This window comes from Dendropsophus ebraccatus, chromosome 3 (assembly GCF_027789765.1).
Source record: "Dendropsophus ebraccatus isolate aDenEbr1 chromosome 3, aDenEbr1.pat, whole genome shotgun sequence".
Lineage (NCBI taxonomy): Eukaryota > Metazoa > Chordata > Amphibia > Anura > Hylidae > Dendropsophus > Dendropsophus ebraccatus.
Window position 1 is genome coordinate 77,610,785 of NC_091456.1, and position 13,882 is coordinate 77,624,666.

Here is a 13,882-nt window from a genome sequence, read left to right on the forward strand (position 1 = left end):
GGCACATTCGTCCACTGATGTGCACCAACCTGTAGCAGACTTCTGGGCTTAATAGATACAATGCTACAAGGCAGAGCAAGATTTTGCTATAGGGAAAATAGAAAGTAGCTTACCACATTGCTGCATGTCCTGTATCGTATGTTCCGTCCTTCACAGCTTCTGTAAGAAATATTTCAGATCAGTTAGGGTGTCCATTGTATGAAAATTTTAGCAATTTTAACACATTTTATTAAATCAAAAGTATTATATGAATATATGAAAGTCTTACCCTACTGATTTTCTTATCATGTAGAATGTATATACCATTTAGACCAAGAGATGGACTATATAGAACAAAATAAAAATGTATTGTATATATTATATATATATTATGTAGCATAAAACACCTCCTATTAAACCTAACAATAAAACAATATAACAGTATAACAATAAAAGTAAACTGCAAGTTCCTATACCTTGAGAAAAATCATAGGCACGTCGATTGTCCCCTATGTTAACAAATTATCCAGGAACTTACATAAGGTTTCCAACCATGACTATGAAGCACAGCTAAATTATTATCAATACAATGCATAGTCACTTGTGATTAATATCGATAAACTTTTTTTATATTCACTGCTGTTTTCTGTTTTCTTTGTGTGTTAATTTTCTGGATGCTTCAATAAAGTAAAAGTATTTTATTCAGGGAAGGTACTAACTCTTAAGACCTTCAACAGTTTGTATTTTACGGGGATAGAGTTCCATGTACCTGAGGCGAGCTTATGTTTTCTCTACTGCTTGAATGGCTGGTTCTAAGCTGTCCATGTACTTTTATTATTCTATTGTCTAGATTCTATTGGGGAATTAATCATTAGGGTATTAGGGTTGTGTGTGGTCTTTTCCTGCAGTGTAAGTGAAAGGTGTATTGAAAGTACAATTTATTAATAGGAGAACAGTTAGTCCGCGGCTTAAACAAGAGCACTGAGAACCAACTGCCACACGCCAAGAGAATAAGGTGAAGAAGGACTGCCCCGCCTGCTCTGGGGAACATGTGCCGGCCTGAAGAAGGTGAAGATTAGAGATGAGCGAACCTGGAGCATGCTCGAGTCCATCCGAACCCGAACTTTCGGCATTTGATTAGTGGTGGCTGCTGAACTTGGATAAAGCCCTAAGGCTATGTGGAAATCATGGATATAGTCATTGGCTGTATCCTTGTTTTCCAGACAACCTTAGAGCTTTATCCAAGTTCAGCAGCCACCGCTAATCAAATACCGAACGTTGGAGTTCGGATCGACTCAAACCCGAACCCGGTTCGCTCATCTCTAGTGAAGATGGACCATCCAGAATCGGCTGTAAGCTGGAGCTAAGTCTTAGCTCATAAAATGGCTAACCCCATATAAAAGGTTTTATGTCTCTTTTTGCCTTAACTGGTATCTAACAGTGTAAGAAGTTTGAAAAGTGCATTGCATCTAACAGATTCAATTTAAATGAAAATAGAGCCATGGCGAATCATTGGTAAAATTTAATTTAGGTTTTTTTAAGTTGCTGCCAGTGAAGTTCAATAAATTTGGTACAAATAAAACAATAACAAATCTGTACTAAATTGTAAAAAAAAAAACAAAAAAAAACTATTATAACAATAATAATATAAAATAAAAAGAGTCAATGCACTTTATGAAGCACTGTTTAGTCTGTGAACATTATTCAAGAAAAGAAAAATCATGCGGGTCACATTATGTCATAGAACTATAAATAGGAGGAGACGTCCAAGTTAGAATTCTAAATAATTTGTCAAGATTCTCTGTAAGATGATTGTAGGTTAAAGTTTAGGGTTCTCCAGTCAGGTTATAGTCTAGACTGTGTAATAATGGTAACCAGCTCCTCTTGGATTTAAGTGGAAAATTCATTCTTAACAGAAGTCAAAGCAAAACAATGGAAATGTTTCGGTGTTGTTATGAAAAAAGAGAAAATCATATTGAATTTATAATTAATTTAAACAATGAATTTAAATATGGTAAATAGTTATTTTGGTCAGAAATAAAAGAAACATAGCTAAAAAAAGTCAGTTGTCAGTGTCAGTTGTCATGAATAATGATTTACAATATAACTTCATGTGAGTATTTAAAGTACCTGTCATTCTAAAAAACGTTTTGCATGCCAGGGAGATATGAACGGTCAAGGTTCAGAATTTGATGACATTAGTAGCAGTAGTAAAAGTCTTAAGTTACACATTGCCATCCAGGCTGTATTTTAGTGACCACAATAACATGCCACAACAGTTTTCCAGGAAAGGTGACAACCTTTCCTATTCCACTGCTATAAAGTGCATGCTCCAGAAGACAGCTAGCCACCTGTTGCTAGCAACTTATTAGAATTCCTGTATAATATGACTAGTGAGGAACTGACTTGTGCGGCTTTACAGGAAGCAATGCAAGTGCAGATTTGGAATTTGGCACATGCACAATCGAAACATAACTTGTATAAATCACCTCAGTTCTGTGACATGCATTTTCCTTCCAAAACTTACAATACACAAAAGTATATTTATCTCCGTGTATTCTAAAATCATTTAAATGTGTCTCCAGGTATGAGAAAAACCACGCCAACAACAGCATAAAACAACCTCCACAAGCTATATCATATCTTGACTGCTGACACTGACACATGGACATTCCATCCCTAACACGTTGCAGGTTCTGGTAATTAATTCCATATAATACTGTGCAATGTATATGAGGGAATCATAGTACAACCTATGCAGTAATATTAATCATTATACAATAATTAATATTAGGATACCCAATACTGGCAAATATAATGCAAAATAAACTCCAAGTATGCCTAATAATTACAGTATAAAGAGAATGGAGTAGCAATGGTAGTAGCTATCTCAGGAGTCTTCTTTGATATCTGTGACCACAGGACCACAGCCATGCCTTATTCCTGCATTCTGGAAGTCAAATATTGGCTTATTACCTTCTGACAAAGTTTTACTCTCCCCACAGGAGTTTAAGGGATAACTAGTAGAGATGAGCGAACCTCAAGCATGCTCGAGTCCATCCGAACCCGAACTTTAAGCATTTGATTAGCGGTGGCTGCTGAAGTTGGATAAAGCCCTAAGGCTATGTGGAAAACATGGATACAGCCAATGACTATATCCATGTTTTCCAGACAACCTTTAGAGCTTTATCCAAGTTCAACAGCCACCGCTAATCAAATGCTGATCGTTCGGGTTCGGATGGACTCAAACCCGAACCCGGTTTACTCATCTCTAATAACTAGCTTATCTCAGGGGGTCTGACCGCTGGTCCCCCTGTGATCTCGAGAATAGGGACCCCAGTCTCCCTATTGAATATAGTGATGGGTTACTCATGTTCACTACTATTGGGAGCTGTGCAGAAAGCAGAGTATAGTATTTTTGGCACCTTACATAGAGAATGAATAGAGCCCTTCATGTAGCACCCGTGTAAAATTTGCCACAGGGCCCCTTAACTTTATAGTACCGTCCTCTTCATATGGGGAAGAGAGACTTTATGGGCCCCCTCTAGATTCAGGGGCAACTGCACCCTCTCCACACACAGCTATTCCCATTGCCCCTGTATCCTGTGAATAAGGGCTGGGAATACCTGACAGAACCTGTCAGCTTTCCTGTCATGCCTGTTATGTCTGCAAGTAAAGTAAATACTTCTCTATAAAATGGGGAATGTAATATTCTGTGTTCTGCCTTTCCTCCATTATTCATTGTGACAATGTATGAATAGATTGACAACTGGGAATTTCTAAAACCCTAGTCAGTGGGTTATGTCCCTACACAGTCTTGAGATATGTTCCCACTCAGTTTTTTTTGTTGTATTAAGTGTAGTATGCTCCTGTGCCACAGATGATGTACTGCTGTCCAGCCTGTTAGTACACTGTAAGTAAATGAATGACAAATGACTGTCACTAAAGTTAGTTTCAATAAAAGAATATATAAAAAAAATTCTAACATTCCCAGAAATCCTGTTCACTGAATTAAATGCACTGATCCATCTTTCCATATACCCTTTAAAAGAGAGGTCTGGCCAGACCCATTTTTTTAGCAAGTGCTGGGAAGGATAAAATAAATAACATGCTCTCACCTTCTCTGCTCTAATGTTGGTGACCGCATACCGCCACTCCGGTCCTTGGACACTTCCTAGTCTGAGAGGGGACCCGGGTTGTGACGTGTGAGGTCTGCTCACCCAGTCAGTCATGACCTCGGTCCCCGCTCAGGTCAGAAAGCAGCCGTGGACCCGGGGGACTGGAGCGTCAGGATGTGGCCACCATCTGGGGAGCGGTAGAGGTAAGAGCACTTTATTTCTGTTATCCTCCCCAGCACTTGCTAAAAAATGGGTCTGGACGGACTTCTCCTTTAATAAAAAGTCTCTTTTTACATGTGGAAGATTACTCAACTACGGCTCTTCAATGTATACTGCAAACAGTATTACACAGAGCTGTAAAGACTGACTCACTTAAGCAGATCATATAACTTTTCTACTATACACACAGAACAGCCCAAAAGGCAAAGATCAACTTCACAATGTTTCCTTTGGACTGAAAATGTAGATATAAGTAGGGAAAATAAAATATAATTAGGCCTAGGACAAGGCGACAGAGCAAGGAAATTCCAGGGGCCACCATCTGTCCTACCAATAATAAGATCATCCAGCTACTCAGACCCATTTGCCGTGAACTGGTTACTATTAAAGTAAGCTCTCTGTTTCTGGTCCTAATAATGCACAAACAGCTGCAGATGAATTATTCCTTAGATAGCTGCTAATATTTGTTTCAGACCTCGTTCTGTTACCTTAGCCAGAACAAACCCTCCTCCGCATACAAAAATCTTTTTAAGTATTTTAAGATATGATTTGGCAGGATGACATTTACTTTTTACACTCTTCAACCATACACGCCCTGAGCTTCACCCTGTCCTGGAGTTAATGCAGGATTTCCTATAGGAAACAAAGACGTTCATGGATTCTGACCTTTTGCGCTCGCACACTAAAACATCTGTATACAGGGATTTCCCATTTGGTTAAATCCACATCTTTATTAGCAGTCTTGTGCCATTTTGCCTTTTTTTAATGGAACAACTTTTTTTTCTTCCCTGTGCGTTCCAAACACTGAATAACCTCTCGGCTTTCTAGCCCCCGCCTCCTTATAAAAGTTAGAAGTTCCTGCTTCCATCCATAAAATATAGAATTCCAAGTACTGCAGGTTTCCTTCCTACGTTTTGTTGGGCTTGCTAAATCATTTTTAGACTATACAGTACATTGCTGTAGATCGGAACAAAATTATGGCAGACTATTTGAGTTTCAGATCATAAAAAGTACTGGACTTAAGGAGACACCATAATTACATTATTACATCATTGTGTGAGCATAGTAACTTTAATGTCAGCTACCATACGGGTTATGTTTCCGACCCGAGACTGCTAGAAATTACAATCTAAAAAAATGAGACCTATGTGTTTTATATGTCTGCTTTCTTTATAGCTTTCACTTTATATGAATCCAGCTCAAAATACCCATAGTACATAGCCGAATGGTAGGGAACTAATTGGTGGACAATAAAAGAGTTTACCATTGATAACAATTTCAAGCTGCTGCTACAAACCAAAATTTGCATTTACCATTTGCCACAAATAAATCTAAATGTGGCAACCTTTTATCTTTACTAGCAATAGTCAATCTCTATGGGTGTCGGACTCATCCCTGATGAGCGCGTGCACAGCTTTCAATGGGGATTTTCTCTGGGGCTGGGCATCCCCTTTAAACATTGCTTGATCTTATCCCTCATTTTAGGTTGTGGAGTGCAGTCCACACTTCTGAACAGGGTTTGCATGGATATCTTCAAGTCCCTTTCAAATCAAAGACAATTGCAAAAACATCTGAAAACAAATCTGCCACTGGACTTTTACAGATCACAAATACAGTGAAACCCCCCCAAAGGACAACATATTTGAGGAAACCATTCTTTTATCAAAGCTAAGTTTTTAGTTCTATCATGTACTACGTATTTACTTTAAATGGGTAATCTGGCAAACTATTTTTTATTCCAAACCAACTGTCATATAGTCATATAGATTAGTAATTTACTTTTATTTAAAAATCATAAATCTTCCATCACCTACCAGCTGCTGTATGTCCTGCAGGAAGTGATGTTTTCTCTTCAGTCTGATACAGTGCTCTCTGCTGCCGAATCTGTCTGTGACAGGAACTGTCTGAAGCAGGAGAGGTTTTCTTTGCTACAGCTCTGGATAGTTCCTATCACAGACAGAGGTGGCAGCAGAGAGCACTGTGTCAGACTGGAAAGAACACACCATTTCCTACAGCAGCTGATAACTTTCTATTCTATATAACTTTCTGACACAAGTTGATTTGAAATAAAAAAAAAAATTTGTTGAAGCTCCCCTTTAAGAAAACCACCTCTCTAAAAGATTGTTCCTCACAAATTTAGGTGCTTGTCCCAAAGAGGCTTAATTGTACTTCTGAATAACTTTTTATACATTCTGTATTAATCTTTTTCTATATATTACCATTTCTTTTAGGCTAAATGACTGTCTGATGTAAGTGAAACTCAGTATGAAGAGGTATGTGTAAAATAATAACATCCATTTAAAGTAAGCTTCTGTTTTTAAGCAACTCAACATAACCTAAATGGTTAAATAGACTTTGGAGTTTGTCCAAAAAAAATGATAGCAATAATATAATGTATTCATGAGGCCACATAAGGCTCCTAACACATACGTCCTACCGAGGATTTATCCTCACCCTGTTTTTCTAACCACAAATGCTTAGCACGTATGAATGTGATCATATCTATATTTCCAAGGAAAACACTTTCTGACAGCTCTCGAAATTTGATTCTAATTATAGTGCTGGAAAGAAATGGAAGCAATTGTATTGTTTGTCCTCGTTCCATCCCATCCATATCTGAAGCATTAAATGTTCCTGCAGCAAGCAGTAAATTGTTATTTGTTATGTCATATCACATTATATAGAATTATTGTGGGCCTAAATACAATATCCTAGTGGATGATTTAAAAAAAAAAAAGAAAAAAAAAAAAAAGCATTACGACGATGCAATCAGCTCCAGTACTGACAGACTAAGACCTTGTAAATCCCACCTGACATAACTTCCTGGTGATGAAGAGCTTTGTACAGAGGTAACATGAAAATTTTAATTTGTTGTTGAATGTGTCAGATAGCTGACATAGATCTGGCACCAGAATCTGACATTGGTAAGATGTTATGTGGAAGTCCTCCAGAAGGAAAGTTCATTGCAGTCTTATGGAGGGTAACCTAAGGGAAAAACTATTTACAACCAAGTACAGCCATTTATAGCGCTGGTGTTCCTTAATGACTGTGGCCTCCTTGAGCAGGATCATTTGCATTGCACACAAAATGTTCAAGAATGGGATGAGAACCATGACAAAAAGGTGGAGACCTGGCCTCCAAGTTCCCAAGATCTCAGTCTGATCCAGCACATGGAGGCCTAGTCTTGCAATTTATGTGACTTAAAGGATCAGCTGCTAAAGTCCTAGTGCCAGATACCACAGGACATCTTCAGAGTTCTTATGGAGTCCATGCTAGAGCTTTTTTTGAGTGGCATAGTTAGTTTACGGCTGATGTGGGTATCACAACATAAGTGCAAACATAAGAGGCAAAAGTGTTGACTTTAAAGCGAATCTGAATGGCCTGACACCACCTCCAAACCTCTGGCACAGTTTAGTAGTTCTTTTAAATTCATGCCTGGTCCGGGACTTTCTCTTTCTCTTCTAGTGCCGGTATTCTGGCTGCATGGCAAGGCAAAGTATCAAAGTATCAAAGGCCTAGTGCATCAGCACCTTTCTTCCTGCCTTTCTTCTTTGTTGGCACACCCCTGGGCTGCATCTTTATCTTTGGCAGACCTAGGGCACAAATTGACACCCTGCCAGAATTTTTTTTTTCACCCAGATACCGGCACAAGAAAAGGGAAGCCCTGGAGCAGGCATAGATTGAAAAGAGATGTGAAATGGTGCTGGAGTTTTGGGGGTGGTGTTGAACCATACAGATTCGCTTTATAAACTGCAGTAGTTTGAAAATGGTAGCAGTTTGGTAACAGCATAAGATTCTTTGATTTTAGTACTTCTTTTTACTAGTCATTAAAAAATGCCTGGTTTAATGCAGTGTCATACTTGTTTCAGAACTGTTTTCCATAGGACCCTTTATAACATGGGGTGCCCTCCCTTTACATGCTTAATTTATGTGGTGAAATTGCTAGGTTGCAGTCTTTAGTCTGTAACCTTTAGTCTAAAGTGGTAAGACTATGCCAGACAGTCATTTCTGATAAGCAGCCCTGTAAATAGCCAATAATTCCTCAAAGACCTCTGGGAAGAAGGTTGTGTGGACACCAGTTGGGTCAGGGAGATTAGGAGTGGTGAAGAAAATTGTAATATATTTGACCTCTCTATATAATTGTTATAGTGTTCTTCCTGATCTAGATAGTGATGTTATTGCAGATACAAACAGGGTCACTGAGGTGCATGATCATGTGATTCCCAATGGGAAAGTTGTCTTCGATGGGGAACAAAGTGGTACCAAAAAGTCAGATGCAGAAGAAAGAATTACTAAGAATAGAAGACAACACATCTTCTTGTGGGTGCCACAACTGTTTGGAGGTGTTTCAGGACAGAATGAGGATGATGTAGTGATGAGGTGAGATGTCTCCCAGGTCTCATTGTAAGCAGTGTTAGTGAATCCTACCGCGAAAAGGGTGCGGAGCCTAATATAAGACCGGTGTGCTAGTCTTCCTAAATCCCCCCTTAATGTGTGGTTAAGGCAATGGTGCAAGACTAAAGATTTGGGTATGTTAGTCATGATTCTAACAGTTTTAGCCCTGCTTTTTATACTGTAAATGACGTTGACGTGTGATAATAAAAAGGCATTCCTACTTTAATGTATTGCACTATACAATACTCTAATGCAACAGAGTGTTCCTTGCTCTATGTTGAATTGTGCGTGACACATATAATATATACAGTTTTATGAGAACATTAGCACTCATAATCAAAATTCACCATTATACTTGCAATGTTATTGCCCAGCAACGTTCCTGCAGTTTGATATCTGGTAATGCTGAAAGTCTAATAATTCACCACATATCTGCAATAAAAACGTACCTGAACAGATCTGTAATAAGTTACCTGAAACTATTTGATTTAATACTACTTAATACTCTACTACTTTACCGACTTTAATATTTGTTTTTCCAACATAAATATTTTTTATTTTTATCAGAAAACATGATTAAATACATACGACACATTGCTAAATATCCCGCATTTTTACAATGCCTATTTGTCAGGACAAAAAAGTACAAATTTATATAATACAGTTGCCATTTTAAAAACGTATAAATGTCTTAGATAATATTCTTTCTGTTTTTGATGTACATCAGTCACTGATGTTTACCGGCATGGAGGGTGACCTTTGTACAGGGTGGATTGTCATGCTTCAAAGTACATGAGCTGTAATTAACATACCCTTTTGAATGGATGTACTTGAACCTTTTAATTCTCTGGAGAAATCTTTGTGCCAAGGTCCAGGCATCCTGTGTAATTACCATGTTGGGATTAAATTGGCTTTGGAGTTGTCACATGTGACCACGATCTGATGAACCCACCCACAGATTAACACATGACCCTGGGACCTTTTTTATTCAAGCGTACAATGGTTTTTAAAACAGACAGAAACTGCTTAATTTATCACATTTGTGCATGTGACATCTCCTGTGAATTGGTGTCAAGATTAAAAGTTACCAACAGGCAGATTTACACTCTGCAATCAAAGCAGTGGGCCTTCCTTATATTAAATAAGTGATATAATGTCGCTATATATATATATATATATATATATATATATATATATATATATATATAATTATATATATATATTGATTGTTAGATGTGACACCACTGTAGAAAAAGTATAGGGTGTAGTATATTCATGGGTGCAGTAAACTATGGCAAACATCCAGATTTACTAAAACTGTCCAACTGTTAACGCAAACTTAGAAAGTCAGCAACTCACCAGATTTATCTATGTGTATTGGGCGGTTTGATAAATATGATGTACACTACCGTTCAAAAGTTTGGGGTCACCCAAACAATTTTGTGTTTTCCATGAAAAGTCACACTTATTCACCACCATACGTTGTGAAATGAATAGAAAATAGAGTCAAGACATTGACAAGGTTAGAAATAATGATTTGTATTTGAAATAACATTGTTTTTACATCAAACTTTGCTTTCGTCAAACAATCCACCTTTTGCAGCAATTACAGCATTGCACACCTTTGGCATTCTAGCTGTTAATCTGTTGAGGTAAGCTGGAGAAATTGCACCCCACGCTTCTAGAAGCAGCTCCCACAAGTTGGATTGGTTGGATGGGCACTTCTGGCGTACCATACGGTCAAGCTGCTCCCACAACAGCTTAATGGGGTTCAGATCTGGTGACTGGGCTGGCCACTCCATTATTGATAGAATACCAGCTGCTGCTTCTGCTGTAAATAGTTCTTGCACAATTTGGAGGTGTGTTTAGGGTCATTGTCCTGTTGTAGGATGAAATTGGCTCCAATCAAGCGCTGTCCACTGGGTATGGCGTTGCAAAATTGAGTGATAGCCTTCCTTATTCAGAATCTCTTTTACCCTGTACAAATCTCCCACCTTACCAGCACCAAAGCAACCGCAGACCATCACATTACCTCCACCATGCTTAACAGATGGCGTCAGGCATTCTTCCAGCATCTTTTCATTTGTTCTGCGTCTCACAAACGTTCTTCTTTGTGATCCAAACACCTCAAACTTGGATTCATCCGTCCACAACACTTTTTTCCAGTCTTCCTCTGTCCAATGTCTGTGTTCTTTTGCCCATCTTGATCTTTTCCATTTATTGGCCAGTCTCAGATATGGCTTTTTCTTTGCCACTCTGCCCTGAAGCCCACAATCCCGCAGCCGCCTCTTCACTGTAGATGTTGACACTGGTGTTTTGCGGGTACTATTTAATGAAGATGCCAGTTGGGGACCTGTAAGGCCTTTGTTTCTCAAACTAGAGACTCTAATGTGCTTATCTTCTTGCTTAGTTGTGCAACGCGGCCTCCCACTTCTTTTTCTACTCTTGCTAGAGCCTGTTTGTGCTGTCCTCTGAAGGGAGTAGTACACACCGTTGTAGGAAATCTTCAATTTCTTAGCAATTTCTCGCATGGAATAGCCTTAATTTCTAAGAACAAGAATAGACTGTCGAGTTTCAGATGAAAGTTCTCTTTTTCTGGCCATTTTGAGCGTTTAATTGATCCCACAAATGTGATGCTCCAGAAACACAATCTGCTCAAAGGAAGGTCAGTTTTGTAGCTTCTGTAACGAGCTAGACTGTTTTCAGATGTGTGAACATGATTGCACAAGGGTTTTCCAATCATCAATTAGCCTTCTGAGCCAATGAGCAAACACATTGTACATTTAGAACACTGGAGTGATAGTTGCTGGAAATGGGCCTCTATACACCTATGTAGATATTGCACCAAAAACCAGACATTTGCAGCTAGAATAGTCATTTACCACATTAGCAATGTATAGAGTGTATTTGTTTAAAGTTAGGACTAGTTTAAAGTTATCTTCCTTGAAAAGTACAGTGCTTTTCCTTAAAAAATAAGGACATTTCAATGTGACCCCAAACTTTCGATTAGCATATGTTTAGACCATCTATTATTTGACTTAAGTCAAACCAGAATTGTTTACCAAATTAGTGACACATTTTTAGTGCTTTTATGATACGTCTTTTTACCTACAGCCCAAACCATGGGCAATATGAAACTAAGGGCCCTATTACACGGGACGATTATCGTGCGAAAAATCGTTACATCGTTCGAATTTAAACGATAATGGTTCTGTGTAATTGCAGGCGACAATCGAAAAATCATTCTTTTGTCATTGATCGTTGATTTAGATCTGAACCTAAAATTATCGTAAATCATACGCTAATCGTTCGCTGTAATTCTACATTCGTTTCCTCAAGGTCCGCATTTTTTCTCTAATCGTTCAGTGTAATAGCACATTGCCCATTGTTTTCCTGAGATCAGAAGGAATAAACAATCGCAATAACGATCGCAATAACGATCATTCTGTGTAATATGGTGAACGATTTCAGGTTAATGATAAACAATCTCGTTTGCGATCGTTTATCGTTAGTCGTTAAAAATCGCTCCGTTTAATAGGACCCTAAGACAGGTTCTGTTTTTGCAGCAGTATGTGATTACTCTGAAATGTTGCATCATTTTACAGAAATCAAAGTTTTAAAGGAGATGTGTCAATTTATTTTTATTGATTAGTGCTAGAAATTAGAACATGTTTTTTTCTTCATCATATGTTTCTATTTACTGATTGTAATTTTTTTTTAACATTTTTTTTATTTAAGTACATTATTATGGGGGCTGTAATCTTGCCTGAGATGTTTTCACAGCATTTAGTGACATGCTTTACAGAAAGCCTCATGGACATAGACAACAATTTAACCTTATTTTTTGTATGGGACACTTGTAAACATGCTCAGTAACTTCTGTGGCCTGTGTAGAGGTCATTGAACAGGGAGAGGGATGTATGGTCTCTAGTGGTGTCAACTTTCACCGTAATACTTTACAGATCTCTTTCCAGTATTCCCCTACTTAACATCTCAGACAGAAGAGGAAGTCTCCACTTCCGGCAAGATTTTAGGATTATTATATAATACAGCTAGTAAAATGGAAGATTAGGGTAAAAATAAAAAAAATAAAAAAAAAAAACACTTTAAAAATATGTTTAACATAAAACATGAATTTAAAGGATAGGTCATTTTCTGATTTTACATTCCCTTTAAAACTGTCTGGGGGTTGTGAGTCACCGGGGCAGTCCTAGATGGCTTTTACCTACCGCGCATGATCAATGAAGTGCAGATGGGCAGAAATAAGGCCCTGGGGCTGCCCAGATGAGTCAAAGCCTTATTTGTGGCTGTTTTGACTCTACAATCTGTAGCGGCGCTCGCTCATGTTTTATACTGCCCGTGTTTTAAAGACATATAAAATTGTACAGTTCTATACTATCTTCCAATATATCTTGGTGAAAAGAATTTGCTACAGTGGTGATGTACATGTCTGAATTGCATAAAGCTTTATTTACTACAAGATGGACCGACATATTCAGATGTCTAGCCCAGTATCAATGGCAAGACGTATAAATATAATTTTCATGGCTTGTTAGAAAAGTGCATGAAAGTGATCTACATTGAATTTACTGCAACACAGCTAAACAAGACTTTCCCAGTTAAGACCATCCAACAATGTTTCTCTGTAATTTGTCACGCCATTCTACAATGTAACACTGTATACATTCAAGCAGTGAAGAAGCTTAAAAAAATCAAATTTAGTTTCTATCAAAAATTACCTATTACTTAAAGGGGTATTCCAGGGAAAATCAATAATTTAGCAAAGGAAAGGGTTAACCAAGGTTAACACTTTCCTAATATACTTACCTGTTGTTTTTTGGCCCCCCAAGGAGATCTCCGGTCCGGTCACGTGATCTTGCAGCTTGTGGCTCGGATCCTCTTCTCCTTCCGGTTCGGTGACGTCACCCGGCCGGCGTTGCTCTCCATCTCATTAGCAGCAGAGCACTGAACCCTGACTGGCTTGGTAGCGTGCAGCCAATCAGGGCTCAGTGCTCTGCATCCCCACACGCTTCAGAGTGGGGGTCCCCTGAGGCTGCAGTAAATTATCAGGGGTCGTCGGGCTCAGTGCCGGTCACCAGTTACATGGGCCGGCACTGCACTACAGCAGGGGTCTGGCGTCAATCATCACTCCGCAGAACCCCCCCCCCCCA

General features: G+C 38.6%; 1 protein-coding gene across 3 annotated transcripts in view; it reads right to left on the reverse strand.

Moving 5' to 3' along the window:
- ADAMTSL1 (ADAMTS like 1) overlaps window positions 1-13,882 on the reverse strand; it is a 526,103-nt gene that overhangs the window by 181,135 nt on the left and 331,086 nt on the right. For all 3 annotated transcript variants that reach the window (XM_069962058.1, XM_069962057.1, XM_069962059.1), the window contains exon 3: window positions 114-159. In XM_069962058.1, the coding sequence (XP_069818159.1) occupies window positions 114-159 (46 nt within the window). The remainder of the gene's footprint in view (window positions 1-113; window positions 160-13,882) is intronic.